Source organism: Ctenopharyngodon idella, chromosome 12 (genome assembly GCF_019924925.1).
Source record: "Ctenopharyngodon idella isolate HZGC_01 chromosome 12, HZGC01, whole genome shotgun sequence".
NCBI lineage: Eukaryota > Metazoa > Chordata > Actinopteri > Cypriniformes > Xenocyprididae > Ctenopharyngodon > Ctenopharyngodon idella.
Genome location: NC_067231.1, coordinates 16,297,937 through 16,325,156, shown reverse-complemented (window position 1 = coordinate 16,325,156; position 27,220 = coordinate 16,297,937). Strand labels below are relative to the sequence as shown.

General features: G+C 36.7%; 2 protein-coding genes across 4 annotated transcripts in view; one reads left to right on the top strand and one right to left on the bottom strand.

Annotated features, from left to right (window-relative positions):
* waca (WW domain containing adaptor with coiled-coil a) overlaps positions 1 to 12,709 on the bottom strand; it is a 31,631-nt gene extending 18,922 nt beyond the window's left edge. For both annotated transcript variants that reach the window (XM_051914532.1, XM_051914533.1), the window contains exons 1-6: positions 12,460 to 12,709; positions 12,246 to 12,279; positions 11,282 to 11,468; positions 7,173 to 7,264; positions 3,699 to 3,814; positions 1,965 to 2,080 (exon numbers count right to left, since the gene is read on the bottom strand). In XM_051914532.1, coding sequence (XP_051770492.1) covers positions 1,965 to 2,080; positions 3,699 to 3,814; positions 7,173 to 7,264; positions 11,282 to 11,468; positions 12,246 to 12,279; positions 12,460 to 12,500 — 586 coding nt within the window. In that variant the 5' untranslated portion in view covers positions 12,501 to 12,709. The remainder of the gene's footprint in view (positions 1 to 1,964; positions 2,081 to 3,698; positions 3,815 to 7,172; positions 7,265 to 11,281; positions 11,469 to 12,245; positions 12,280 to 12,459) is intronic.
* A 3,963-nt stretch (positions 12,710 to 16,672) lies between these two features.
* The window catches only part of mpp7a (MAGUK p55 scaffold protein 7a), a 124,333-nt gene continuing 113,785 nt past the window's right edge, over positions 16,673 to 27,220 (top strand). The window contains exon 1 of one of the 2 annotated variants that reach the window (XM_051914230.1): positions 16,673 to 16,909. The gene's annotated coding sequence lies outside the window, so the exon portion shown is untranslated. The remainder of the gene's footprint in view (positions 16,910 to 27,220) is intronic. The other variant, XM_051914231.1, reaches the window with a different exon arrangement.

The following is a 27,220-nucleotide window of genomic DNA, read 5'->3' as shown; positions in this document are numbered from 1 at the left end:
TCTGAGTTGAAACTTCACAGACACATTCTGGGGACACCAGAGACTTATATTATATCTTGTAAAAGGGGCATTATAGGTCCCCTTTAATCTAACTTTAAAGGGTCATGAAACCCCAGAACACTTTCTGAGCTGTGAACAGATATGTATAGGCTGCACATCATTAAAAACACTAAAGGTACTCAATTTTATTTATAATTTGAAATTAGTTATTTTTGCATTTTTCAGAGCGATTTCTGTCTTCCGGTTTGAAAAGCAAAGTCGGAGCAACGTCACAAAATCTGACGTCATCGTGTACTACTGGCAAGATCCGGAGTGCTGATTGGCTCCAGTATGGGCTGGTCGAACATGCTGACGTCAACAGTTTCTGCATTTATTCATGAGAAAAAGCACATTCAATCCAATCACTGTGCTGTAGTATGCATAAGATTATAATTGCGGTATTATGCATGAGGAAGTATCACTTCTCTTGCCCCTGTCTCTTGTCATTCAGAGACATGGGTCGTATAGTTGTGTTTGTTTCCTCAGTGCTACAACAAAAATGCATTTCCCTCAGACGCGACCAGAGCAGAAGTTTGGGTGCATGTGGATTGTTTTGCTGTAATTTGCCAGCACAAATGGAAAATATGTTCGCATGAGATCGCATTACAGTGGATATTTCAAATGTCACAAAAGTGCTGTTCATTTACCTCTGCGTTCGGACACGCGAGCCGTATGTATGTTTCCCTCAGCACAGCAAGCACATGAGTGTTGTTTGTATTTTGCCCACGATGCGGTCAGAACTGAAGTTTGAATACGAACACATGAAAAATACAATTGTTATGATATGCACGTGGAGCGCGCATATGATCGGTTTCAGTGCGGAGCTCCGCGATGAGTTTAACAACACTAGCCACATGGATTATAGCTCATATACAGAATAAAGTATCCGTGTTTAAAGTTTTTATAGACATATTTCACACATTCTCCTGCACCAAACATGAACCAGCACTTTGTATGCACATATTCCATCAAGTCTTCTTCAAATGAATTATATGTGTAAACTGGACACTGATACGTGTATCTGAACGTGATGACACGATTATTCTGATGAACAAAAGACTTAGAGAATGAACAAAAATTTAACTTTGTCTTTATTCATTCTGTGTTAAACTACGTGTCATTTATCATGAGACTGCAGTGCTCGTAAACATAATGAAAGTATTATTAGCCCTTTTAAATATTCTTTCGCATTTCTCCCTTGTGCTTGGGAGTTTGTCGTCATTTTTCTCCGTGCTCATATTCATTGTTCTGTATAATGAGTGTGTTGTAGGTCTGTGTTTCATTGGTTGTACTCTCCCCTCTTCCCCCCCTCTACACTCCCACTTTTCCAGAGCTTTACACGCCCATTTTTACAGAGATTTTCCAGCTCAGAGGTGTGAACGACCAGGCTAAAACAGGGGGGTTTCATGACCCTTTAATCTAACTCAAACACATATGGGTCTATTCCAACTCTCAAGCATCAAAAGTTACACATTCTGTGGGGGAGGGCTTAGACAGAATGAGTTCACCAAGTTCACCCATCACATCAGTGGCCAATTTGTTTGCACTTCTGAAAGAGGTAATATCCCTTGAAATGAAGTTTGACAGTGTAAAAATGAGGATGGAAAATGATCACTTTTACAAATTTTTTGGTGAAAAAAAAAAAAAAAAAAAAAAACTTCTTAAGCTGACCTCCGGAAACATAATATAAAAGATCTGAACATGTATTTTATGTCCCCTTTAAGAACACAGTCTGGTGCCTAAACAACAGATTCTGGCCTTTGATTCAAATACCAAAGTATTTCCATGGTCATGACATTCTTGGTCATAGAGATTCTGTATCACTTTTGAGATTACCCCAATAAAGTGGACTGCACTCACTTAAACAACCTTTACTGCAACATAACACAGCTGAATGATGTGGGTTTTCAGACGCAGATACTTACTAGTGCTGGAGAAGCTGGCGGGTGTAGCCTGCATGGCTTCACGCCTGTAGTCCCTGTCTTTAGGGAAACTGTTGACCACTGCAGCCGTCTTGGTTGCCTCTTTCTGCCTTTGCTCTCTGAAACAGGAAGGCATTCACAAATGATACTAGCATACAAAGACAACAAAACCACATCAGCTTTACACAGTGCAACAACATGCTCTGGTATAGGCCACATGACCATCATAGTAGAAAAAAGCCTCACAATGAGCCTAGCTAACATGTCTCAACTTTTCGCAAGTCACTTCATAAGTGGAAACAAGGCTTGTTTCATTTTGCATCTGTAGCACATTTTAACTTCAGCACACATTGCAATATTTTTTAATTTACAGTTGTTTATTTAATAATAAATATTAATATAATAAAATAAACATACTAATAGATAATTACAATAATTAACTTGTAATAATAATGAAAAGTTATTATTATATAGTCATGTTGAATATTCAGATTTTGGGCCAAAATGTGCAGCCCTGCAAACACATCAAACCTGAAGCTTTATAAAAAAAAACAAAAAAAACTTTAAGAATAATTGCAGTCTGTACAAGTAAGCTGGAGTTCAGCGAACTTCATTTGAGGTATTCTGCTTAAATGAAAGTGTCATTCAGCCAGTCTGTGTTCTGTCATGGATCTCAACTGTATTGTTTGCAGTTGTGGTTGCTGATTGTACTTTCGCAACCTCTGTGTGGCAATATGCACACAGTCTTTTTTGCCGTTTTTTTAATAGAGAAACATTAATGCAACTTCGAATTATTGGAATTACTATTAGGAATTTCTCTGTTATAATATTTGAGAGTAGGTTTCCGTTTTACTAGTTTTCATAATGTAGACAGGGTGAATGTATATCTAAAGTCTTTGGTGTTTATTTAGCCTATAATTGATAGCCTGTAATAAATCTGTACACTAGATGAGGTAAAATAAACCATGCATATGAGTCGATAATCTATTGATTTGTGCTTATTCGCGAAAGAGCAACTTCTGATGAAATGTAAAAATTTTCCCAAACGACAACAATCATTGCAATTAAAATTGAGCAAAATAATAATCATCATCATTTTAACCATCATACAGTATGATGAAAATGTGAAAGTTTCCATTGACTAAAACTAGACTCAAATGCTCAGACATTTAGTTGACCAAAACTTGACTAAACAAAAACCGGACAAGGTTGACTAAATATGATAAAAACAAATATGATAAAGTTACATTTGACACAGGACTAAGACTAAATTAAAAATAGCTGACAAAATTAACACTATTCTGCATACTGGTTTGCAGGGCAATTTGACTATTTATCAACAATCTTTTAATCATAAACATTTTATGAAGCATTGCCAATTAATGAAGGTCATAAATGATCGGTGTGAAAGCTCAGTCACACTCACCGTCAGCTTGAAAACTCAATGTGTGACACTGTTGCCATTACACTGCTGCTTTGCTGATGTGCTGCAGATGCAAGATATGTGAAACAGACCTATGACTGCATAATACGAATGCAAAGAGATGCTAAAAAGCATTTTCATATGATTGCTGGTCATCTTTCTTCTGCAAAAACATACTAGTTTATACAGTTTCTGCTTGCATCGATCACCTGATGATGTTTCACTGGCAATGTGCATGGATTACAGTACTATTAGTGTATAATTTAGCACAATTTGAGTTCGAGCCAAGGGTTGAAAGTGTGCATGTTTAATACCTCTCCAGCCACTCTTTGGGTTTCTCCCACTGAGACACCTCTGTCCTGCAGTTGTAGTAGTACTTCTTCCCTGAAGAACTGATGTGTTCAGACCAATCATCTGCCGGCTCATATGGCTGAATAGAAGGAAAAACAACAGGTGTGAGGACTGGGAATGTTGAGATGATTTAAAGAGACAGGAGGTGTTAAACGCACGTGAGCGGTAAAGGAAGGAAGATGCAAAGGAAGGGTGGGGAAAAGAACAAAGGCAAAAACAAAAGGAAAGACCTGAAAGGGAGGGAAAAAAAGGAAGACAATCTAGGTGTTTGTTTTTCCTCTGACACGAGAAAAGGCTAAAAAGGGCAACAGTATGAGGAAGTTTAAAATGTAGAATGAGTCTGGGAAGAAAAGAGAGGAAATGGGAGCATTAGAGATAGACAGATGGAGCGTGAAAGAGAGAGAGAGAGAGAGAGAGAGAGAGAGAGAGAGAGAGAGAGAGAGAGAGAGAGAGAGAGAGAGAGAGAGAGAGAGAGAGAGAGAGAAAAAATGCAAGCTGAATCCTGATGCAAGCGTGTGTAATATTTGATGAGGTGGATCTCTGCGCATCACCCCTGCAGGATGCCTCTTTAATCTGCCTGAATCCACCCTCCACCTACTAGCAGTCTGACAGTCAAAGCCTCACACCACCACACCAGACAGTCCCAATCATTAAAGTTGAAGTGTGCAATTTCTGTGCCACTAGCGTCACCAACTGGAATTGCAAAAATAACGACAAGTTTCCTGAATGCATTCCCCGTTGGCCAGTGGGTCATGGATTGTTTGTTTAGCATGGCCCAGTTAGCTGGAGCTAAAAAGCATCTTTCTGTCTTGATGGTCATTCAAAATAAGACCAATGTATTCTGACTATCTTTGTGCTAGCAATGCATTTATTGGGGTCCTTTGCCATAGTTCTCTCATTATAGACCACCACAGTTGGAACAAACAGGTAGTCCCCGCACAAACTAACAGCACTGGTTATCCCAATGTTGATATGTCAGGCTGATCAAAATGCTAAAATGTTATGAAACAGTCAATGAGTTCACACTTTTTGGTGGAATCTACCAACAAATGCTGTACTAATACATGTCTCTGCGTCTCACACTGGGACAGAAAACAAAAACATTTAACATCGAAAAAATTTGATCCAAAGTGACAGTAAGACAGGGTGTTACAAAAGATTTCCATTTCAAATAGAGATGCACAGATTTTAATTTTCTTGGCCGATTTCGGTTTCCGATTTTTTTGTTAGTGTGACCTGCCGATACCGATTTTCTTTCTAAGAACTATAATTGACAGCATATACAAACAAAAATCTACTTTTCTTCAACACCATTTTATTTTCCATTAACTCGTTAAGACCGTTTGCGTGTCTCTGTTTAAGAGCCAATAAAAACTGGACCCATATAGGTAGCACAATAATTCTTTTTGTATACAAAATCAGAGATATTACACATTCAGATCAAGCCTCCAACATGCTCCTGTTGTGTCGCTTTCACCCTCTAATGAGTCTGAGTAATATGCGTTTACTACAAAAACAGCACAGCCGCTAACTGAATACAAATATGTAGATTTCACATGCTCATAACTTCATGAAATATGCACAGATCATAGAAAATGTCACATTATTATTTAAATCAGATTCTCACTATTAAAATGAACCCAAAATCAACATAATATATTGCGTTGATCACAAGATATTACTCATGGAATGATGTAACATACTTGGCTAAAAACATCTCTCATCTTTCCGGGATGCAGTGTGTATCCAAGGTTCCCGGAACAATCCATGTTCGTTTGAGAAGCGGCTAGTACGCTCCACTAATGTAGATCACTGGTGCACACACTTTGGGTGTGAGGGTGCAACCTTCGAGAAATAGTGAAATTGTGTGCAATGTGAGCACTATTTAACCGGGGCGAATGAGACGAGCGACAGAGAGGAGGTGGGTGTGTGTCACTTCACCGTAGGAGAGAAGAAAGCGAGAATGCGCAGCTGACGTTATTGCCTGTGCTGTTGGCACCAAAATGGATCGGCTCGGAATCGGAAAGACGGCCGGTCGCCGATCGGGGCTGATCATGTGGGATATCGGCCGATTCCGGTCCCTGGCTGGTCGATCGGTTTTCAAACTTTTGAATGGTAGTTTATTTCTCAAATGTAACTCATAATACAATGGTGTTCCTTGCAGAACTATGATTAACACTGTTAATTTCATTGCACACTAAACGGTCTCTGTCCTTGAAAGAAACTCCAACTAAGCAGTACACATTTCAAACCATGAAGAAATTCACCTCTGTATGCTTGCAGACAGCTAGTTCTCGCCTTGAACATAATTATAAGGTTTAATACAAAACATAAAATCTTGGAAAAGGTAACTGAGCAGATGAAGAGGGTTTGATGAACGAGTTCATAAAGTAGGTGGAGCATCTCACCATCTTCAGAGTGTGGAGGAGATTTTACACAGCATATCGAAAGTGGTCCCATAACATATTGAAATGAAAGGCTATTTTAAACCAACAGTGGCACAAGGACAGAGATAAAACGTCTACACCATTTCAATTCTAGGATTTAAATTTTATGCCGGCTTCACAAAACGATCTCAAATTCATAAAGAGAGCTTATGCCACAAATATTAGATCCATTCATCAAGTTTGTTGAAATGAACTTGGTTCTTTCCAACATTTTTCACAAAACAACCCCTCAATATTACTATAGCTTGGCAGTCTGTTTTTAGACTTTAGACACTGAAACCAGTCCAATTTGGCTTCATCTATGACCAAAACAGCCTTAACAAATTATTTGCATTACTGCAATTATTTTTAAAATTCAATTTAACAAATCAAACCATATGACTTCAATATATAACGTAATTTTTTACTAAGTTTCAAAACCTTAAGTGAATAATGTAATGCTGAAGGCAGCAAAAGCACTAAATCTTCTTTCTCTACCTTGGTAAAAGTACACTGTGCCTTTCATCTCCCAGAAGAGCTCATATTATCTACAGAAAGGAAACAGATGGTCTGCACACAGGAGGTTTGCCACACAACCAGACAACACATTTAACAGCGATGCCGAATTTATACCAGAGATCATTTTGTTAGATCCAAATAATGGCCAATAAAATAACATACCACTTATTAGACATCTAAAATATTTTATCGGATTTGCCAGGATAAATGTTTTCTATTTTGACTTTATTGGTACGAAATTAATGCATCCTAATTGCTACTTCTAGTAACACAGTTATTCAACATGATTTATGCAAAACTAATAGCACAAATAGCAATTAGGGTATGATTAAATGGTCTGATTTATTCAATAAACATTCATTCTACAACAGGCAGGATATGCCAAAGGGGCAAAAGGTTACTGTTGCAATAAGAAACGTATATAAGCATGGCCTTGTTGTGTGCATTACATGATGCAGACAAGTTAGAAGGCATTGAGACTGTGGTACTTACCGTGTCTGATGATTTGTTGGGATTTGAATGAGAGTTGGAGCTGTGCAGAGAGCTGTGGTTATGGGAGTTCTCTTGAGGGGATATACTGGTCCCTAAAAGAAGAAAAATATTGCCTGTAATCATATGACAAACCAGTTTAAGTTCTTCCTTAAAACTAGTGGAGGACAATGCAAATCTAAGAGTTATTACCACATCTGGATGGATAACTCACCTAGAAACATTCTACTATGATCTAAGTAACTCTAAAGCTTTGCCGTTTCCACTGACCGCAAAATCAAGCATCTATATCAATGACTCTTATAGGACTTGAGCTTTTTATGGCTGAATGATGCAGAGACACAAACTTCTAGGCCTTCCTATCAATTCCTGCTTCTTTGATTCATTAGAGTCATTTCAGCTTGAACTGCACCAACTCGTTTACACTGATAAGAAATACAAGCTCTCAAAAACACATCTAGCAAGTGTTCATGTAGCATGATTTCAATGCTAACAAAGAGAAAGAAAATGTACAACAGTCACACTGTAAAGCGATGAACAAATCAAATGATTTTTAATACTGATTTGTATGCATGTTCTCATCACATGAGTGTTAAAGCACTGTTTACCACAATTTGCAGTAACAAACTAGTGAAATAGGAGTGTTTTCAGATAAATTACAAGTGTTCAGTGAGATTACTCATTTTGACAAAAACAAATAATCAGAGTCGGAATGAGATGAACAGCATACTGATTTTATAATACACCAGACTCACACTCTTAACGAAACACCTGACACACTCATAAATCAGTAACTACAAAAGATTACTCATGGTAAACAAACATACTGGGTTTAAACTGATGACCAATTCAATGAGCATCAGACTTCACCAATAGTCTGCAATAGCATTTTGGCGTGACCCACAAACCATTGCTAGGCTACCTGATTACTGTAGGAGTAATGTGTCTTAGTGATCAATTATAGTATTATCTATTAAGAGTACACCAATAACACAAATTAAGATGGAGGTAATTAACTCACTTCAGGTGGAAAAGAGGTGTGACCTGCAAACCCCTCTTTAATGAAGAGTACTGGTTAGAAAAGCAGGTACAGAGCCTTATGTGTTTTAGGAGTCACTATGATGGTTCTGGAGGAACCAGAAAACCTTGTTTTGTGTTTGCTTTAGGCATATGACAAAAGTTTCTTCATCTTGGTTTTGATATAATTCATCAGAATGCAGTAATGTGGTCAGGGAATTAATTTATTTAAAACAAGCCAAAATGAGAAGTGGTAGGTTATTCAAATTGTTCAACTTCCATCAAGACTTCATATTCACCTAAAAACTCCACTTCATCCACTAGGGCAACTGAATTCTCAGTTTTTAATTGCCATTTCTTTTAACAAACCAATGTCGTTTTGTATATGCCAAGATCAATCTTTTATGCTGTTTTCAGTTGCATGAATAAAACACTAATCATTATTTGTAGAGCGCCTCCCATCCAATAATTGCAACAAGCTTTGTGATTTGTTACTTTGATAAGAAACAGTATCAGCTTTCAAATGGTCAATTTTATCAAGAAATTCAAATAATAAACTTCAATAAAAATTCTGATGCTCTTTAAGGGCACGTGAGAAAAGATATACTGACAAATAGGGAACTTACTGAAAAGTATCATTTTTCATGTAATCATGTTTCAACTGCAGAAAGACATCAATAAAATGGTTTGTGAACATATCACAATGCTGCATTTTTCTTAGGAAAGTCATTCAATGTCTATAGCTTGTTAGTTAGTTAGAGGAAAAAAAAAAAAAAAAAAAGGTTCTAGAGTACTAGAGAGAAACATTTAGCTAAATATATATACTACATAACATATACTCATTTCTACCTGTTAGTGATGTCTTAGTGTTGAGATTTATTTAAACACATTAATCATAAAAACTAGTTATGAAAGCCACAGATTAAATGATTATATTTCAACAAAGAATTGGAGTAGAAACATACATGCCTCATTAGAAAGGTGATATAAAAACTTCCTTATGTGCAATTAAAAACATTGAATAAAAAAAATATTGAAAAAAATAAATAAATACATTTGAGTGGTGATTATTTTATCTAAAAATAGCAACTGAATTTAATCATTTGGGCTTTTAATCCATTTTGTCAACGTTAACCTTTAATATCATAGTAATGGACCAACTGAATGGTTTCCCTGTTTAGTTAACAGCATTAGTTGAGATTGTTTTTCCCTTTAAGAAAAACTGAAATCCTGAAATATTTCCAAATGAATCGATATTGACTCAAATCGAGAGCTTCTGAGTCGAAATCTAATCAAATTGTGAAATCTGTCATGACCCAGTGCTACCATCCACTACAGCACGATATAGTTGGAGACATGGGTCAGCTACTTTCAGCATTTATGGTTATTACAAATGCATGTATTAGCCAACAAATTAAATAATTTTTGAATAATGGTTATCCTCTTTAATTGCTTCAAGGGGATCTTTAACAAGATACCTGACCCATGTAGCAGATCTGGTAAATATGAATGACGGATGCAAAGCCTTTACACCACCAATATTCATAAGATGTAGCACTAACAATAATGAAAACATCCAACGGCACACAGCCAGGCAGCAAATTAAGTAGATTTATCACTTTTGTCCATGACTTAATCTTAAAATCTTTTTAAATATATCTTAAAAATGGAGAATAATCTCCTACTAACTAATACAACTTGCCTTGTGCAACATCGAAACTTCAAGTAGGCTAGAATCCCTAGTTGAGTGAGATCTGTGGTGGCTCCCACAACTGTCTGATTCATTATTCCAATATATGCTCATCACTGTTTTTCCTCTCCATTTTTGAAAAGTTTCACATACAGAAGACAACGCTGTCAAAACGATCCCAGATCCCAAAATGCTGTATTATGCATGCCAGCCCATTTGTTGGCGAGGTCAGAATTCAAATTAGTTGGCTATGTTAGAATTTGGCATATGTAAATAATGCGTCTCCATTGGTTGTAGTAGTGGAAATAGTATGAATCGACACTTTGCTGGAGAAGCATTAATAAACTCATTATCTTGAGTAGCATAAGCACAGTCCTGACGTCCACCAAGTATTCGCGCATGCCTATAGACCGAACACGTAATACGCATGCGCATGACGTCACTGCTTTCACAAATTCATTTTTTTTTTTGTAGTTTACATGCAGATGATAGTGGTATTGTTTTCAAAAACTTGCACTTTGAAACCCGTTTTCAAAAGCTTGCGTTTTCAGCTCCCAAAACAATGTTGACATGTTTACAATGAATGTCCAAAACACAAAAAAAGTGTTCCATTTTTAGTTAAAAACGGTGTTGTGTGGCCCCTCACTATCTAAAAGATGGAAGTCAAAGGTCACCAAAACGGTTCCCAACGTGTTTTACACTATCTTCTATTGTGTTCTACAGATGAAAGAAAATCATGACAGAATTTTGGGTGGACTATCATAAATATGTCTTACATTGATTTTGTTCATTCAAGCAAAACTGAAATTATTTCCTAAGAATGTTTCCCATCCCAATAAAATCATGTGGATCTTTCTAAAGAAGAAAAAAAGAATACTGCATGATAATTTCATTAGTGATATGAAACCTATTTTCGATCTATCACAGGTTAGTCAAACTGGGTCTTTCAAGCCTGCTTATCTTTACTAAATGATATAGCAATCTTTATGTAGATAGCAAAATGTTTTTTGCTGAAAATTGTAGAAAAAATTGTCATGCTAATACCTGATCTGAAAAGAAAAAAAAACACTGTATAGAACTTAAAAATGAAGAATGAGAAAAGCACATAGTGCTCACAGTCCAAACCTAACATTCTCCTGTCTGAAATGGCATCATTCATAAAGTAAGGATGCAGGGTGCTTGTAAACAATTGAAGCAGGTTCCACTTCAGAGTGATTTCATTTAATGTCTGTTTACCACAAAGACAGCAGTCTGATCAACTTATACATAAGATGTCTGACTAGTGTTCACATAGAAACAATTATGCAACACTTATGCACTAATTAAAACGTACAACATGGATCTAGGCACCTGTATCTGTGCCTCTTATCGAATTATCAATATGACTCCCGGTCTCCCCTCTTACCTCCTTCTCTGTCTCTCCCCCGGTGTGGATGGATGGCTTTTGCTCTGCCATGGCCAGTGCTGTCCATGTGTTTATTTTCTGGACTGTCTGATCGCCGCAACATCTTGCACGGTGGAGTGGCATCGTTGTTGTCACGCATCTTCTCATGTCTGTGATCGGGGTGACTCTTGGATGAGTACTTAAGAGTCTGTCAAAACATGACATTTCTACATTTAACTCTGCTGCACAATTACTCTGACATGCAAAGTAGTACATAAAAGCTGGTTTATAGTTGGTCTACGATGGTCATCATTACCTAGCCGACCAGCTTGTCCAGAATGGTCTACCAGCTATTGACCATCATCTAACATGTTCCAAAACACTACAATACTTATTAAGAGCATAGTGTTTATCATAACATACTTTGCACGTCATTGCAAGACTGAACTGAGCACAGAAAAGCCTTTAAGCATCTTTCTTCCAGTATTACATATAATTAAGCATCTCTTGATGGTCTACACAATAATTACACTCGTTTTATTGGGATTTGGTTGCATTCACTCGCAACTATCAAGACAACTGTTTATAAACATCGTACTCTTAAATTCGTACTTACGTATACAACGGTTTCACTAAAGTAACATAATTTAGATCTTGAATTAATGATTATAAACGTTATTATAATAATGATTTAGAAGTAAACCGCTGTGGCACACAGGCCTGTTGTAGCCGCTAGCGAGCTAACGTTAGCCTGTTAAAGTCGCTAGCGCCCTGAGCGCATTTAAAACATGATAAATTCGACGGTCAGGCGATTTATGACAGCGCAAATTTATGTTTGCATTGTAATGTAAATGTGTGTGTCATTTTAAGCTGAACCCAGGGAGAATAAGGCACTTTTCGCTGTGTTTTACGCACAGAGGCCTAAACTGCTTCGAAAGCCTGCACTAGATTTACCCCATTTTAATCTTATTTGTTTCAGATCTACCTGATAGGGCTGAGAATCCCTTCGGTCGGTGCACCTACAAAATAAAACAAGAAAAAGAGACAGAGGAATAGTTAAAAATCATCTTCATGAACAGTGGCAGAAATTGCAACAGCTGAATCGGCTTCCTTAAGTTTCTACTTATTTTGGTTTGGCTAAAAATGGCGGATTGTCAAAGCGGAGAAGGAAAATCGGAGTATAAAACAGAGCTCTTTACCCATCGCCGAGTCTTGGTTGTTTCCTTGCATACATTACCATCAATGCCGTGTTAGTGTGTGTGAAGTAGATGTGAAAGATGGGCGACTTATTTTGATTTTGGAGTGGGCTATCGACGACAGGATCGCGTATATTATTTTAATAGTTCTGGCTATTGGAGTCGCTCTTCGCCTCTGCTAGTCAGTAGAGCGCCCTCGGTCCATCTCCCACTCACACATACACCAAAACTCTGCCCCTATCTACAGAACAGTGAAGCTCAGCCTTCCTCACACACCTCAATCCGGGTTATTTCGGGGCTCGCTTCGGTTCGACTCGGCTACTCTCGGGTCATTTCGGCCACTGGTGGTTGAATTGATCTAAAGCAGTACATAAGGTAGGGATCTGTGCGGGTGTTCGCATGGATAACAACGCGTAAAAACACAGTGTGCTTGGCATACTAATAAAGAAATTTGATTTATGAGCCTCACTTCGAGCTTTACTGCAGCTGTGGAGAAATGTTGAGTTACAGTGGCTGGAATTTCAACTCAATACTGAAATCTACTGGACATGTTGAGTCAGTGCATATAGCGCCAATGAGATGAATACAGAAAGGTCCTGATGCAGTATGACTCACTGAAACAAGCGAGTCAGAGGAATTCTGGGAAACATGTGAGCGCACTTTTTGAATGGCTAAGTTAACCGATAACCATTCAGTATTATCTCTTCAGAGGAGCAAAGCCTTCCCTTAGGTTGATATATATAGAAAAAAAATTTTTTTTTTAAAGCATCAGTGGCACAAATCCCATGTTTTGTTCATCTAAAATAAGATTAGGTTAACATGAAAAGTAGTTTTAAACATATCAAATGTCTGCCAGCAGCAATCACAGCTGTGAGTTTTTGTGCATTTAGACTACATTTTTGTCTATTTTTCCATGCAAATTTTGTGCCAACTCTGTCAAATGAAACCAGCAATTTGCAGGTCATACAGATTTTCCGTTGCATATTCCAGAGTTATTCCAGATTTCAAACCCTGTCAAATCACATTTTTTTTTCTTTTGTATAGTTCTTTATATACAATAATGATTGTTTCAAAGCATCTTCACAGAAATAAGAAAATTACAGTGTTAATGACTTAAATTTTAGCTGCAAAACAGCTCTAGACAATATTATTATTATTACATAATAGCATTATGCTCAATTTAGTGCAAAGTTGATTCAATTTAGTTCAAGAACAGTGTCAATGTTGCAAAGTTCATCGTCAAATTTAATTAAGCTTTAAAGCAAATTTAATTAAGCTATAAAGCATCTCTACATAAGACAATATAATTATTCAGCTCAAGTAAGTTAAATATTGGTTCATTTTGGTTCAGTGAAAGTGTCGATTTTGCAAGTTAATCAATTTCGAAACAAATTCAATTCAGCTGGAGCTCTACAGTAGATCAATTATGAAACAGTTTCAAAGGCAGCTCTACAAAAGACAAGAGTGTGTCATTATCCAACTCAATTGAGTTGTTTTGTTCTCATCCAATAGTGTCAGTGCTTTGGGTCATTGTCATATATTGTGCTGTTTTTTTAAAGGGTAAAGATCTTAACTTTGAGATCTTCCAGAAGGTTTTAGGTTTTGTCTCATGGTTAGAACAAGCTCCAGGGGACTTAATGTTGGTTCTCACAGAGTCTTTATTAACTTTCCCCAAAACCAAAGTGATTTTCTGATGTATGTCTTAGCCATTTTCATTTTATCCAAAAACACATTTTTCCATTTTCTTGCAATGGATAATATGGTGTTCATAGAAAGGATTTGGCTAAAGTTTTTCTGTCTTTTTATTTGTTTCTTCACTGTTTTTCTCCTAACAACTTCATCTTGAATATCCACAAGCAGCATCTTAGTTAATGTATTGTATGATGAAGCTAGGATTAGGCCTTAGTTCACTAAGGGCATTTAAGTAGCTTTTATAAACGTACCCTAGAGAAAAAAAAAAAAAAAAACATTACTGGTGTAACATGCATTTTAGGCTAGGACTAGCTTAAGTCTTGTCTGTGAGACCGAGGGTAAGTGATTAACCAGGTGGATTTAAATGAACACATTAGGTTTGCTAATGATTATTTTAATATATCATTTCATTTCATTTCTTTCTTTCTTTCTTTCTTTCTTTCTTTCTTTCTTTCTTTCACTTTTCACTCATTTTAACATTGTAAAGAGAATTATTTCTAGAACTGAGACTTATTTCTAGAACTGGGCGACTTATTTTGATTTTGGAGAACTGAGAAGAAAAATCCTATATATGTTTTACCCCCGGTTTCTCAGACAAGGCTTAAGCTAGTCCCAGATTAAAATACATGTTTGAGCTGCTTTAACTGAAAGTAACTTAACATATCTTAAAAAATGTCAGAGCCGTTGTTTTGTCTAAAGATGCACACCAATAATGTTTTTTTTTCTAGGGTATGTTTATAAAAGCTAGTTAAATACCTTATTTGAAATAAAGCCTAATCCTGGCTTAGGCTAAGCCCTGTCTGTGAAACCGGGCCTATATTTGACATACTAAAACAACCAAAGGGGGCAAAGCTTTCTCAAGGCACTCTACCTGTGATTAGATGATACTTTGATAAACTTTTAGAGAAATTATGATTTAATTATGACAATTGTTACAAATAGGCTTAACAAAGCTATACATTACACAAGAAGGATTAAGCTGTAATGCTCATAAAGAAGCCACACTGTTCATTCTAACAATGGAAGCAAGTGCATCAGCACACTGATTGTCTGTTCCCTTTCATATGAGCTCCTGGTGCCTCTTTGCAGACACATTTTCCAGAATCAGTTCACTCATTTACCTGCTCAACAGTGCAAATGTAACAAGTCACACTGTGCTGTATTATTCTAAAATATTACAAATAAACCTTTGATTAATCAAACTATTGTTGGTCCAAGTAAGACATTCCATATGAGTTATTCTCAGCACATAAAGCAAAACCCTCAGAAGAATAAATTATGCTAAACTGCTCCAAACTGTCAAGGGGTCTGTTTTCACTCTTGAATCTGATTAAACGCCATAATATTGAATATAAAATTAGTTTGCATATTGGCTCAGGTCTATTAAATAACATTAACAGATACAACTTAATGTTGAAATTAACTTTTGCTTTAGAATTATTTTTCATTATTAGTTCATGTTAACTAGTTAACTAATGTTAACAAATGGAACCTAAAGTGTTATTAAAATTATTATAATCATGCACATAAAATCATTTTATAATATTTTTTTTTTACACCGTTTACACCATTAAAAACAAGTTTTACCAAGACTTTGCCTCTTCTGCTTATAGTAGGTCAATAATATGTGATGATTGGTAATATAAATTGCAAACTAATGTGTTTAATTATTATTTGTTTAATTTGATTTCAGTATAATTTCATGGCTGAACCTGAATTACACCATGAAGGACAAGTAGAAATGATTATTGTCCAAACTTTACTCCAAAAATATCATGTTCTCAGCGCAAGTGTCTTAAATCTCATGTCGACCACGAGAGGGTGCTGTAGTCTTAATGTATTGTATATTTATTATATTATGTATTTTTCATGTTTGAGTGTTGGGCCCTGTACGCACGTCAGGATAAAGAGCAGCTCTGCCTTTCTTTCTTTCTTTCTTTCTTTCTTTCTTTCTTTCTTTCTTTCTTCTTACCATTGCCTATAAAATTTCAAAAGTTCTTTGTTATGAACAGATTAACTGAACGTTTCATTTTTGTGGTGTAGAAACGGAACCAGTTGAAGCCACGAGGCATTGTCTTTTTCAAACTTGTCAAACCAGTCTGCCTAATAAATTTCCTCACTGTAGAAAACCACTGAGTGAGACAACAAGGACTAGCATGTCGAGACGGATCAGATCAAGTTACTAGAGATAGATAGGCGTGATATTAAATAGAAGAGGAAAAAAAAACTGGCGGTCATATGCTCTAGAACAGGAAAGACAGGTGTTCTTTCGTCTGAAGACTTAGATAAGAAGGACTCATACATTCCAGGAAATTACCCCTCGCAAATAAACATTTTATTCACAGCAACAAAGTCTTTATGATTTATTTACGTTTGCACACTCTCCCTGTAGAACTCTTATAATAAAGCATAATTTCGTAGTAGAGAATAAGGGCAGGTGTGGCATATGATTGATAATGTAACCACCAATCGGATTTCAGGATTACACTTTGGTCCCGCCCTATTTTAGTAAACTGTCCAATCAAGAAAAGGATTACTTCCGCCCGCCTGCCTCGTTGAACGCAGATTGTACGAAGCGTTTTGCCTGGAAAGAAAAACACTTCGGTCGCAAAGACCTACTCAAACCTGGGATATTTTAATTAAAGTTCTTCATTTTTTTTATCTTTTAAAATCAAAGTGAAGGCAACTTTTTCTCGGGAGTAACCGCCCAAGAAACCCAAGGCGTCTTGACTGGACTTCCCAAACACAATACACATCTCGAGTGAGTAATAACAACTTATTTCTCTTCAGGGACCACAAACATTTACGACGTTGTTTATATATAAACATGACTTCAAATCTTAAACATTTAGTATTTGAGGGGAGTGTCAAAAGAAGTTCTTTTGAAAACTCGAGTACTGACTTATTTAATTGTTTTTGTGTGTCCGTTTTTGCTCGAGCCAACGGTCGGGTGCACTTGACAGCGCGAGTTCTCTGTGTCAAGTGCACCCGACCGTTAAGCTAAACTGGACAAAGAAAAACAATGAAACGAGCCCACTATCCTTGATGCATGGAAGGGATCTGCTTTATTTCAGCAGAGAGTGTCGACGCGGAGCTTGACACTTACATCACCAGTGGGTTCGCCCTGAGCAACAGGGCAAACTCATCATTCATCGTGAGTGCTTCAACTGCTAGGGTTGACTTGACGTGCTCTATTAAATATAATAAAGTGAATGTCGTTTATTTAATTTCACCTAGTGCTGGTGCTTCTGAGTTTACAACCAGCCATGTGCTGTTCTGTGCTATTTCTGCTAGAACTATACTGTTTGTCCTATGCTTTTGTTGACATATTAGATATGTTAGATAGATAAATATAATACATTTTGTATACACACAATTACTATGTTCCTTCTGTATAAAAAAATACATAGTCTAGGTTGTATGTTTTGCAGTTCCTAATCATGTGTATATCATATCTTGACCCTAGTTGATAAGGCTCTGGGACAGTTGGCAAAACAGAGAAACCATGCAAACTAGAATAAACTATGTATTTCTTGGCATGTTTTCATAATTTGGCTTTGAGGCTTCGATAGTTTCATCCCTCTGGGATCTTCCCTAGCAACAGACCACTGAATTGTAAAAGCAGTTTATTCTGTGACCCCGACTCCCCGAGCAATTGTGATCTGGTGAAAATGCTCAAGTATTCAAGTAATGAAATGACTGAATGCACTCTAACCTTTGTTCAAATAGATACTGAGAGTTTCCTCAGTCCTGCTGCCCTGTGGGAAACGATGGAGACAGTGGTTTGTTTGAGACTTGCTATCTGCTGTGTCAGATATCACTGCTCAGAAGTGCCCTGTCTGCACTCCCTCTGATTCCCCTCTTCTTGACCTCTTTACACACACTTTCACTCGTCGTCTCTCAGTGTCAGTTGACAGGCTGACGTTACAGTCCGTGTCCTGATCGCTCCCGCTTTTGACGGCTGTTACCTTTTAGAATGCAAGTAAATAAACACTTAAAGAGTGGGAACACAATGCCTGATGTGTGACTTTAACTAAAGTCCTCAGAGGTCAGTTAGCGTAACTCTTTTCTGAGACTAGAATGCAGAGAATTCCCTACATCCCTTTGAATTCCATGCATATTTTGTACCGAAAGGAGGGAATGTGTTCTTTGGAGGTCATGCAGGATTAGTGAAATATGAAGGACTGAAAATACATTGGAGAAGAAATCACTGGTTAGTTAAACTGAGCAATGTGCATAGATCATTTCAGGTCATCATCTGTTTTTGAGCTTGAAACAAAGATAATGTGTCTTGTAAACACATGCACTAGTCTAACTGTGATTAATCAAACTGATTTCAATCTGTGATATGGCTTTTAATACAAACATACACTCAGGGAGTATTTACAGTTGGTCACTTAATGCACTTTTACTGATTGGATAGCTATCATCATGACCATGTTTAAATGCCCTCCAAGATGCATTTGAGCATAGCAATCACCAGGATGTGGTTTGAGTCTCATACAAAACGTGGATCAACTGAGTGTAAATGCATCTGGCTGTTCAGGCTACATGCATTAACCTTACTTCTCCCAAGCAGAATTATGTCAGCATACGGAAGTTTAGGAACCCCTGGTCCACACTTCTGCATCATGACAGATGTGGGCTCCAATATGATAGCTGAGGACGAATAGTGTATTGGATTTATATTCTTTTTGCAGAGATCAATTATAAATGCACTATACACACCATATCAGATTGCAATCTAAATGTTCATGACAGAGGAAGTGACCTCATTACTGTTCTTTACTGTGTGTGTGCAAAAAGAGCTGTTCTGATGGTTACGTGGAAAAGAAACACTGAGGGAATAAGGAAGACATTTTCTATCAGAATAAAACTTCAACATGGTACACCGTCAAGCAGAGCCGTCAACCTTGTCTGTGCAAAATAAAAGATGAGAAGCAGAGGAAGGATTGCATATTGGTGCAGTAAGTGTCTTTTGTAGTAGCAAGCTTCACTGATCTGGTAACCTAACTGCTGTGTGTGTGTGTGTGTGTGTGTGTGTGTGTGTGTGTGTGTGTGTGTGTGTGTGTGTGTGTGTGTGTGTGTGGAGTGGGGGAGTGGGGGTGTGTCATCTAAACTGGCAGTGGCAGAACAGGTGTCTAATGTCTGTGTGTTAGCTGGCCCAGTGTGTGGCCCAGCGTTACTGGCATTCCTGTGCTGTTGTTTCTGTAGTGGTGAGGTCGAAGCTGAGGGAGAGAGAGGTCTTGGAATGTGATGTGAGAGGTTTTGAGCTGCAGCAGAGCTTTAGTGTCTTTGAATGAAAGTGTGTATTTAAAAAAAAAAAAAAAAAAAAAAAATATATATATATATATATATATATATATATATAATATTAATTTTTCATGGAAAGTCAATATTTAATATACAGTATTTGTGTTAGGGGTGTAACGGTACACACAAATTACGGTTGAGTAGCCTACGTACCTCGGTTTTAAAGTCACTGTTCGGTACAGCAGGAGGGAAAAAAACTAAACATAAAATGAGCTTTTTTCCTTTTCTTACTGTACAAACTGTTTCTCTGTCCTTGAATAAATTTAATTATTAACTTCTAAATCTTATTATAAAATTACGTTTCTTCTCCAATTCTTTGTTAAATAAAATTCATACAGTGGCCATCATAACTTTTCATGACGGGTTTATTTACATTAAACGCATACATAATAATCAAGACAGGTTAAGTGTATATATATTGATTATACAGGCTAATATAGTGCATATATTTAGCGAAAGAGTTAATTTCTCTAGTGAACTAATTAGCTGTGGACGCTGAATGACTTGCCTCAGAAACATTTACCTCAGAAATGTAAGGCTACGTGATATATTGTTCACAATCTGTTTTATTGACGTCTTTCTGCTGTTGAAAAACTGAGCGATTACAGGAGATACGTGGCCAGTATACACTGCCCAGACAAAAAAGTCACTGTTTGGATTTTAATAGGCAAATACTAGCAAATTTATAGCATGTTATATGTTTGGCAATGGTTATTTTAACCCTAAAAGATGGAGTGTGTAGCTTTTCATTTCTTAAACAACCATGTATTAAGATGTATAATGTCAAGATTCATTAGGCTCAAATTGTGAAAGAATTGTTGGGAGGGAGCATGAAGAATCATTTTCACACATGAATTGGCACTGACCTTAACCTCAGTGTAAGTTTTTGGGATGTGCTGGAGGAGACTTTACAAAGTGCTCACCTCTTGGATTGTCAATACAAGATCTTGACCAAAAAATGATGCACCTCTCAATGGAAATAAATGTTCTGATGTTATTTCCATTAAGAGGTGCATCAATTTTTGGTCAAGATCTTGTATTGACAATGCAAGAGGTGAGCACTCTGTAAAGTCTACTCCAGCACATCCCAAAGACTTTCAATGAAATTAAGGTCTGGATTCAGAGGTGCCAATTCATGTGTGAAAATGATTCTTCATGCTCTCTGAACCATTCTTTCTCAATTTTAACCCTGGTGAATCTTGACATATCATCCTGGAATATGGCCAAGGTCTTCCTACATGGTTAAGAAATGAAAAGCTACACACTTCATCTTTAAGGGTTAAAAGAACCGTTGCCAAACATATAACATGCTAGAAACATAATAATCACTGTAATAATGATCCATTCATAGATTCTTAAGTATTTGCCTATTAAAATCCAAACAGCAACTTTTTTTTTTTTTTTTTTTGGCCGGGCAGTGTATTAAAGCCGATTAAATAATGGATAATTTCCTTCAGCTGAGACACTTCAGATGTACACTGTTTACCATGATGGTTGCTTGAAATATGATTGAAAATCACTTCAAAAAGGAAAACACAGTTAAGTGCAACATGTGCAGTGCAAGTCTGTCATATAAGCTACATAATATTATAATGAGAACATTATAATTGCATGCTTGGGACATGTCTTTTAATGGTGAGACTTTTGTTTTTGTAATCAGGCTCTGAAAAATTACATACATTTTGATTTAGATTTATCGGCCAATATATCGGCTTTCAAATATAAAGAATTATTGGTTATAGCCAAAATGTTCATATTGGTGCACAGTATCTTTCAACATACCTTCAAATGTTTATTCATGTTCATTCTGTAACTAGAATTAAAGAAGAAGAGATGTCGCGTTCACTCGTGCTCCGCACTGCCACTTGAACTGAGGCGTATATACATCGATCGGTCACGCCACATCAAAGCGCATCAAAACAGCATTTATTGTTTGAATTTCGTGATAAAATGGACAGAATTTGAGAGATGAGACTATTACTCGAGACTGTTTCTTATAGAAAGTAACAAAACACAGAACTTATTGCTATTATTGGTGGTTAATAGGCTACAACTCTGTATTCGTCGGTACACATGTGTACCAAACCGAAAGACAAGTACCGAAAATTCTCAGTACGAATACGTGTACCCTTACACCCATATATATATATATATATATATATATATATATATATATATATATATATATATACACACATACACATATTATAGTTCTTTATTTCTGCAGTGCAATTAGACCTTGTGCTTTAATTCAAGTGTGTGCCCAAAAATTTTATAGTCTCTTTCTCTGGATTTTGGTGTTTTATTAAAGGAAGTTTTAAATATGAGCTGTGCGGTGGCCTTGGTTCCCCATCATTAACTGAGGGGGAAGTAAGTGAGTAGTTCAGTCTTTTAAAAGAATGTGGTGTGAAGGTCATACCCAGCAGAGCACTGTTAGCAGGAATACATTTGTCATCACTATATCTTGCTGTGTGTCAGAGCTCAGGTGTTCATTTCAAAGAGCGCTGCTGCTTTTAGACTATACAGCATCTGAATCAGTGGTTCAGTTCTGCTGACATGTACATTATCCCACAGATCTGCTGCGTATTTCCCATCTGGCCAGACTGTGTTTGTGTTGTTCATTGTACACCGATACTTAAGATCAGAAAATTTTGCGCTGCCATTGCTGTTTAATAGCCATTTCAGATCGATCACTGTCTGCTCAAACTCACTTTGGGACTAAGAAAATAGTGGCAGCATACATACAAAATTCACCTCTTATAAGGTCATCGATAGAACTTGACTTGATATATGTGCTCCTGTTCTGCAGACCTGTCGTGTCTTTGCCTCTTCAGCACTTCCTGTGAAAGCTGAGCTCAGGCAGGCTGTAAAGAAGGTGCTTCTTGAGACATGCAGGAGGCTTATCAAACTCATAGCCCATGAACTTTTGAAAAGGAAAGCAGTATGATGTGAACACTCTGATAATGCATCGTTCTACTTATCGACTTCAAGACTTGTGGAGAGTCAAGCTTGTTAGGACAGGCTTGTGTAACATCGTTGGAGATGTCGCAAGTGGTTGTATCCCAGTGTGTTTTATTTATGAGAGTTTTCCCATGGACTGCTTCATGCATCGTAACCAACCTCCTTTCTGCTCAGCATTGCTTTTAATAATTTAGTGATACCATAGTGAAGAATATGAGTAACAAGACTAAAATAATCCACTGTGTTACTTTGTAAACCTGCATTTGTGTTTTTGAGAGGACCTAAAGGAATCATCTACTCGCCTTCATGTCATTACAAAACTGTACGACTTTCTTCTGTGGAACATAAATGAGAATTTTTTTTTTTTTTTTTTTTTTTGAATTTTTTTGAATTTTTTTTTCATTCCAAAACTGTATGACTTAGTCTTACAGTTTTGGAATGACATGAGGGTGAGTAGATAATGACAGAATTTTTGTTTTTGGGTGAGCTATAAGAGCAACCATATTATTTGCAACTGATAAAGACATAAATGCATAAATGACTGAAGATGCTGTTAGAAAATTAAGTGTGTTTTACTCTCTGTAATGTCTGTAGTCATGTCTGCACTTTTACCGTCTTCTGTCTTCTCTGCAACATTTAGCCCCGCATTACAAAAGTTTTTGCTGGCTTGGTTTTGCGCTCTGTTCGGAATGCTGCTGATAATACTGGCAACATTTCACATGGTGTCTTATTCTTCTCGTCCATGTCTGTGGTCTGCTGGTTCTTTTCATGTTCTGAGTCTTTAGACGTGCTGTCAGTGTGTGTCTGTGTGTCTTTTGTGAATGTGCCTATATGGAAGTTTGTGCAATTAGTGTGTGCCTTTCTGTCTGCCAGTCAGTAATCCTCTCGTTATAAGCAGCTGTCTGAAGTGGTTCTTGGCTGTGGCCTCAGCTCTTTGAGATCTCACTCAAAACACTGGGCCTCACTCCAGACCCCCCACACTAGACCCCAGGTTTGAGTTCCACAGTAGCCAAGCCCCCAGGCCAAAAAGTCTGCTACAGACCCTCAGTCTACTGCTGCCAAATATCTCGCTGTTTTCCCTATGCCTAGATTGTGTAATTTGTTTGTGAATTACTGAGCATGGAATCTGCAAGAGGAAGTGAAGGATTGTGGATGTGTGTTACAGGATTATTAAGCTTTATGAGGGTGGCCTTGGCATTCAGGGTTAAGCATGTGGGCATACCATGTACTGTAAACCCAAATAAGTTGGCAAAACTCAACAAATTTGAGGCAATCAGTTGTCTCAATTTTTAAGTTAAGAAATTCAAAGTTTCAGAACTGCCAGATATTTATTTTCATACATTTTAATTGTCCTTAACTTGAAATGTTTGAGACGAGTACACCAATACATACATTTAACTTAAAATTTTCATGTAACCTCAATGTGAACATTTTTATTAGTGTAAACTTAGCTAGCTATAACAAGCTAATTCAGAAAATGCTAACTTGCTAATTTGCTATGTTAACAATAGCATGGTGTAGCACTTGCTGAATTGGTTGCACCAACATAGCAAATGCACCACTTGTCATCATTATGGTAACTTTCCAAAAACCCACATTAACAGAAATTCTTCTAAATTGGCATAACAAAACATTGATTACTAAATCTCCAACTTAACATTCATCTTGAACAAAAAACATTATATAACACTTAATTTTAGCATTTACTCTCCCTTTCGAGTGCCATGGGCAAAGCGTTCTGGGAAATAGAAATCCCAGCCCAGTTTCAGTTAAACTTAAGTTCATCTAAATTAAAAGAAATAAATTCATAAAACTCAGAACAATTAAACAGTTCAGTTTACTTAAAATATATCAGTTATGTGAACTTGAAAGAAAAAGAAAGTGCTTTTAAAAGTTAATTTGACTGAACTAATTGGTTTAATTTAAGTTTGTCCTACTCAAACCAGTTAATTATTTTGAGCACTAGGGTTTACAGTGTATAATGTGACCAGTCAAAGTGATTCAGCAGGGGATTTCTTGACTGATGGTGATTCTGACTGATGTCTTGCATCACTTCTATGTGTAAATTACTTGTGTGATAATATGATTGCGCAAAATATGAAATTCCTCATAAGTTTATCCTCCCACTGTGAAATGTTGCAGTATTAAGGTGCGATCACATCATTGTTCAGTTAATTTTAATGGGTGAAATGCATTAATTTCAATAGGAATCCATGCAATCTGAAATTTCTTGTGGGTGAAAGATTTTGTCATGCTAAATTCGCAATGGTTCAAGTTTGCCACATGAATTTGCAGAGTAGATCAACAGAAAGCTGCTTGGTTTGAAAGCTATTTCTTTGTGAGCTGTGCTTCATGAATTGGTGCGTTTGATAATGAACCTTTTTAGGCATGAAAATTCGCCAAAATTTCCCTAATGTGAATTGCCTTTATTCTGAAAATACCATTGCCAGTGGAGCATTAGCTTGTTACTCCAGTGTCGGTGTCTCTAAAGCAGATTGGTTTATTTGCTTAATTAGTTAATTAATCTGAGTTAGTTTATCTGATTTGATAAGCTTTTTTTGCGTTGCAATCTTCAAATAATAAAAGGTGACAAGCAACACAAATGCTTCAAAGGAACTTTGAGTTGTATCTAAAAGATGTTGAGAGCCAAAATGTCTTGTCAAGACCACAAATACACCAGAGTTTATATTTTCCAGATTCTTCGAGCAAGTTATCATCTGGTCTGAACTATTTTCCACCTTCCCTTCCAAAAATATAAAGAAGAGTAATGCTTTATTTATGTGATATTTGAGCTTCCTTCAGAACTGTGAGCACAAATAGCTCCTCTCTGCTCTGAGAGGAAGCTGCAAATATTGAGCTACAGCATAATTTGAAACTAGCTTTATCCCACCACCCTGTTTTTAGATGCTGTTTATGGCTTGTTGGCTGAAAACGTCCACAAATCCATAATGTCTCGAGTCTCTGGTTAACAGATGTGCCATATTAATGACCGATAGACTCTGTTTATAGTGAGTTGCCTATGGAGGTAGCATTTTAAGTCCTCTTAAGTCCTGCCTGACACAGAGACTGTTCTAAAACGTAGGAAACAGTTATCTTGCTTTCTAAGGGACCCCAAATTATAAAGATGCATCTTTATAAAATTGTACCTGCATGTATCCTTCGCTGAGAATGTCCTCCCACAGTGTGCTACAACAATCTCAGTGAAAAATACATCCAATAGATGCTTATCAGATACTTTTTATGCTTATCAGTTTTATGCTTTCTAGAGGTGTGAATCTTTACTTGCCTCACGTTTGATTTGATTACAATTCAAAGTGGTAACGATTTGATTATAAAATGAATCTTGATGCATATTTTCCTCCAATTGTTTTAGCAATAATAATTATATTGATAATCACAATAATTCTTTTTTTATTCTTCAATGCAGAATTGTTACATCAGCATAGCGATGCATTGTTAAAACAAATATATTTCTCAGCTCTGCTTAGTATCAATTTGTTAGCTTAGCTACATGCTAATGACAAACACTATTGAAATCAATTGTAGATTGAGTTTCCTGTGCACTTTGCATGCAGACCGCTATTTACATGGAACACAGAGTTGCTGCTTAATGTAGAGTGTTCCAAATTGGCCACTTATTAGGTTCCAGTTTAGGTAGGATGCTGCTTTCGAAACTAGCTACTAATGTATACAGTTGATGACAGTGCATCTCACTAGGTCCTTAGTATCATCCTTTTAACCCTTTATGCACACATTGGCAAAATCACCATTGGCTAGTAATTTTGTTTACTCTCCAGACTTTTGACTTATTAAAATATTTTTCTCTACAAAAGGCAGAAAATATTTGGGAACTACTGGTATATAGGGACATAAAATAGGGCCATCCATCTCTCTCTCTCTCTCTCTCTAATAAATATATATATATATATATATATATATATATATATATATATATATATATATATATATATATATATATATATATATATAATTATATATTATATAATATTAGGGCTGTCATCGCTAACGCATATGATTAATTCAAAATCCTTAACATTTAACACTTAACAAAATCCCAACGCATTTAATGCAAAAAAATTACTGAAGCATGTGAAATTGCATCATAACGTAATTTATGTCAAGCAGTTAGATGATCTTAAAAGTCTATGCTGATTATATTAGAGTTGGCAGAGAGAATTATACATTCCAATGTCTGTTTTGCTTTAAAACACGAACTCTGTCATATTGTGTCATTGTATCTGAAGAGCGTGAGCCCTCTCGCATCGCGCTGGTCCTATCTGAATGGAACGTCGAAACATCCCACCGGTGTATGGCCAGATGATATGCATGAACTGTTTATCGGCTGGATAAAGCAAACCAGCGTCTCGCTATGAAAGTTTTGATGGATGAGTATTGCAATCAAAGTAAAGACGATTGCGGTGACGTACAGTAGTCGTACATTAAGCACGCGTGAGTCCGTTATATTGATGCGCAAAGAAATCATGAGCGCTCTTTCTCGACGCACTGTTCGCACGTGGTATTTATGCACAGACACATTTCAGTACATTCACGTTGTTTTCACACACATCCAGGATAATGTTTGGATTTGTCCTGTGTACGTTGCGGTGTACTTCATATATATGCAGGTCAAGGTGGTTGGTGGTTGTTTTGTTTTTTTTGTTTTTTTTGGCATCACCATGTGGTCCAAAAAAAAAATGAAAATGAACATGTTAAACAAGATAAATGCTTCCCACAGGTTTGAAATATACTTGCAGTGGTAGCCGGGTGAAAAATCCTC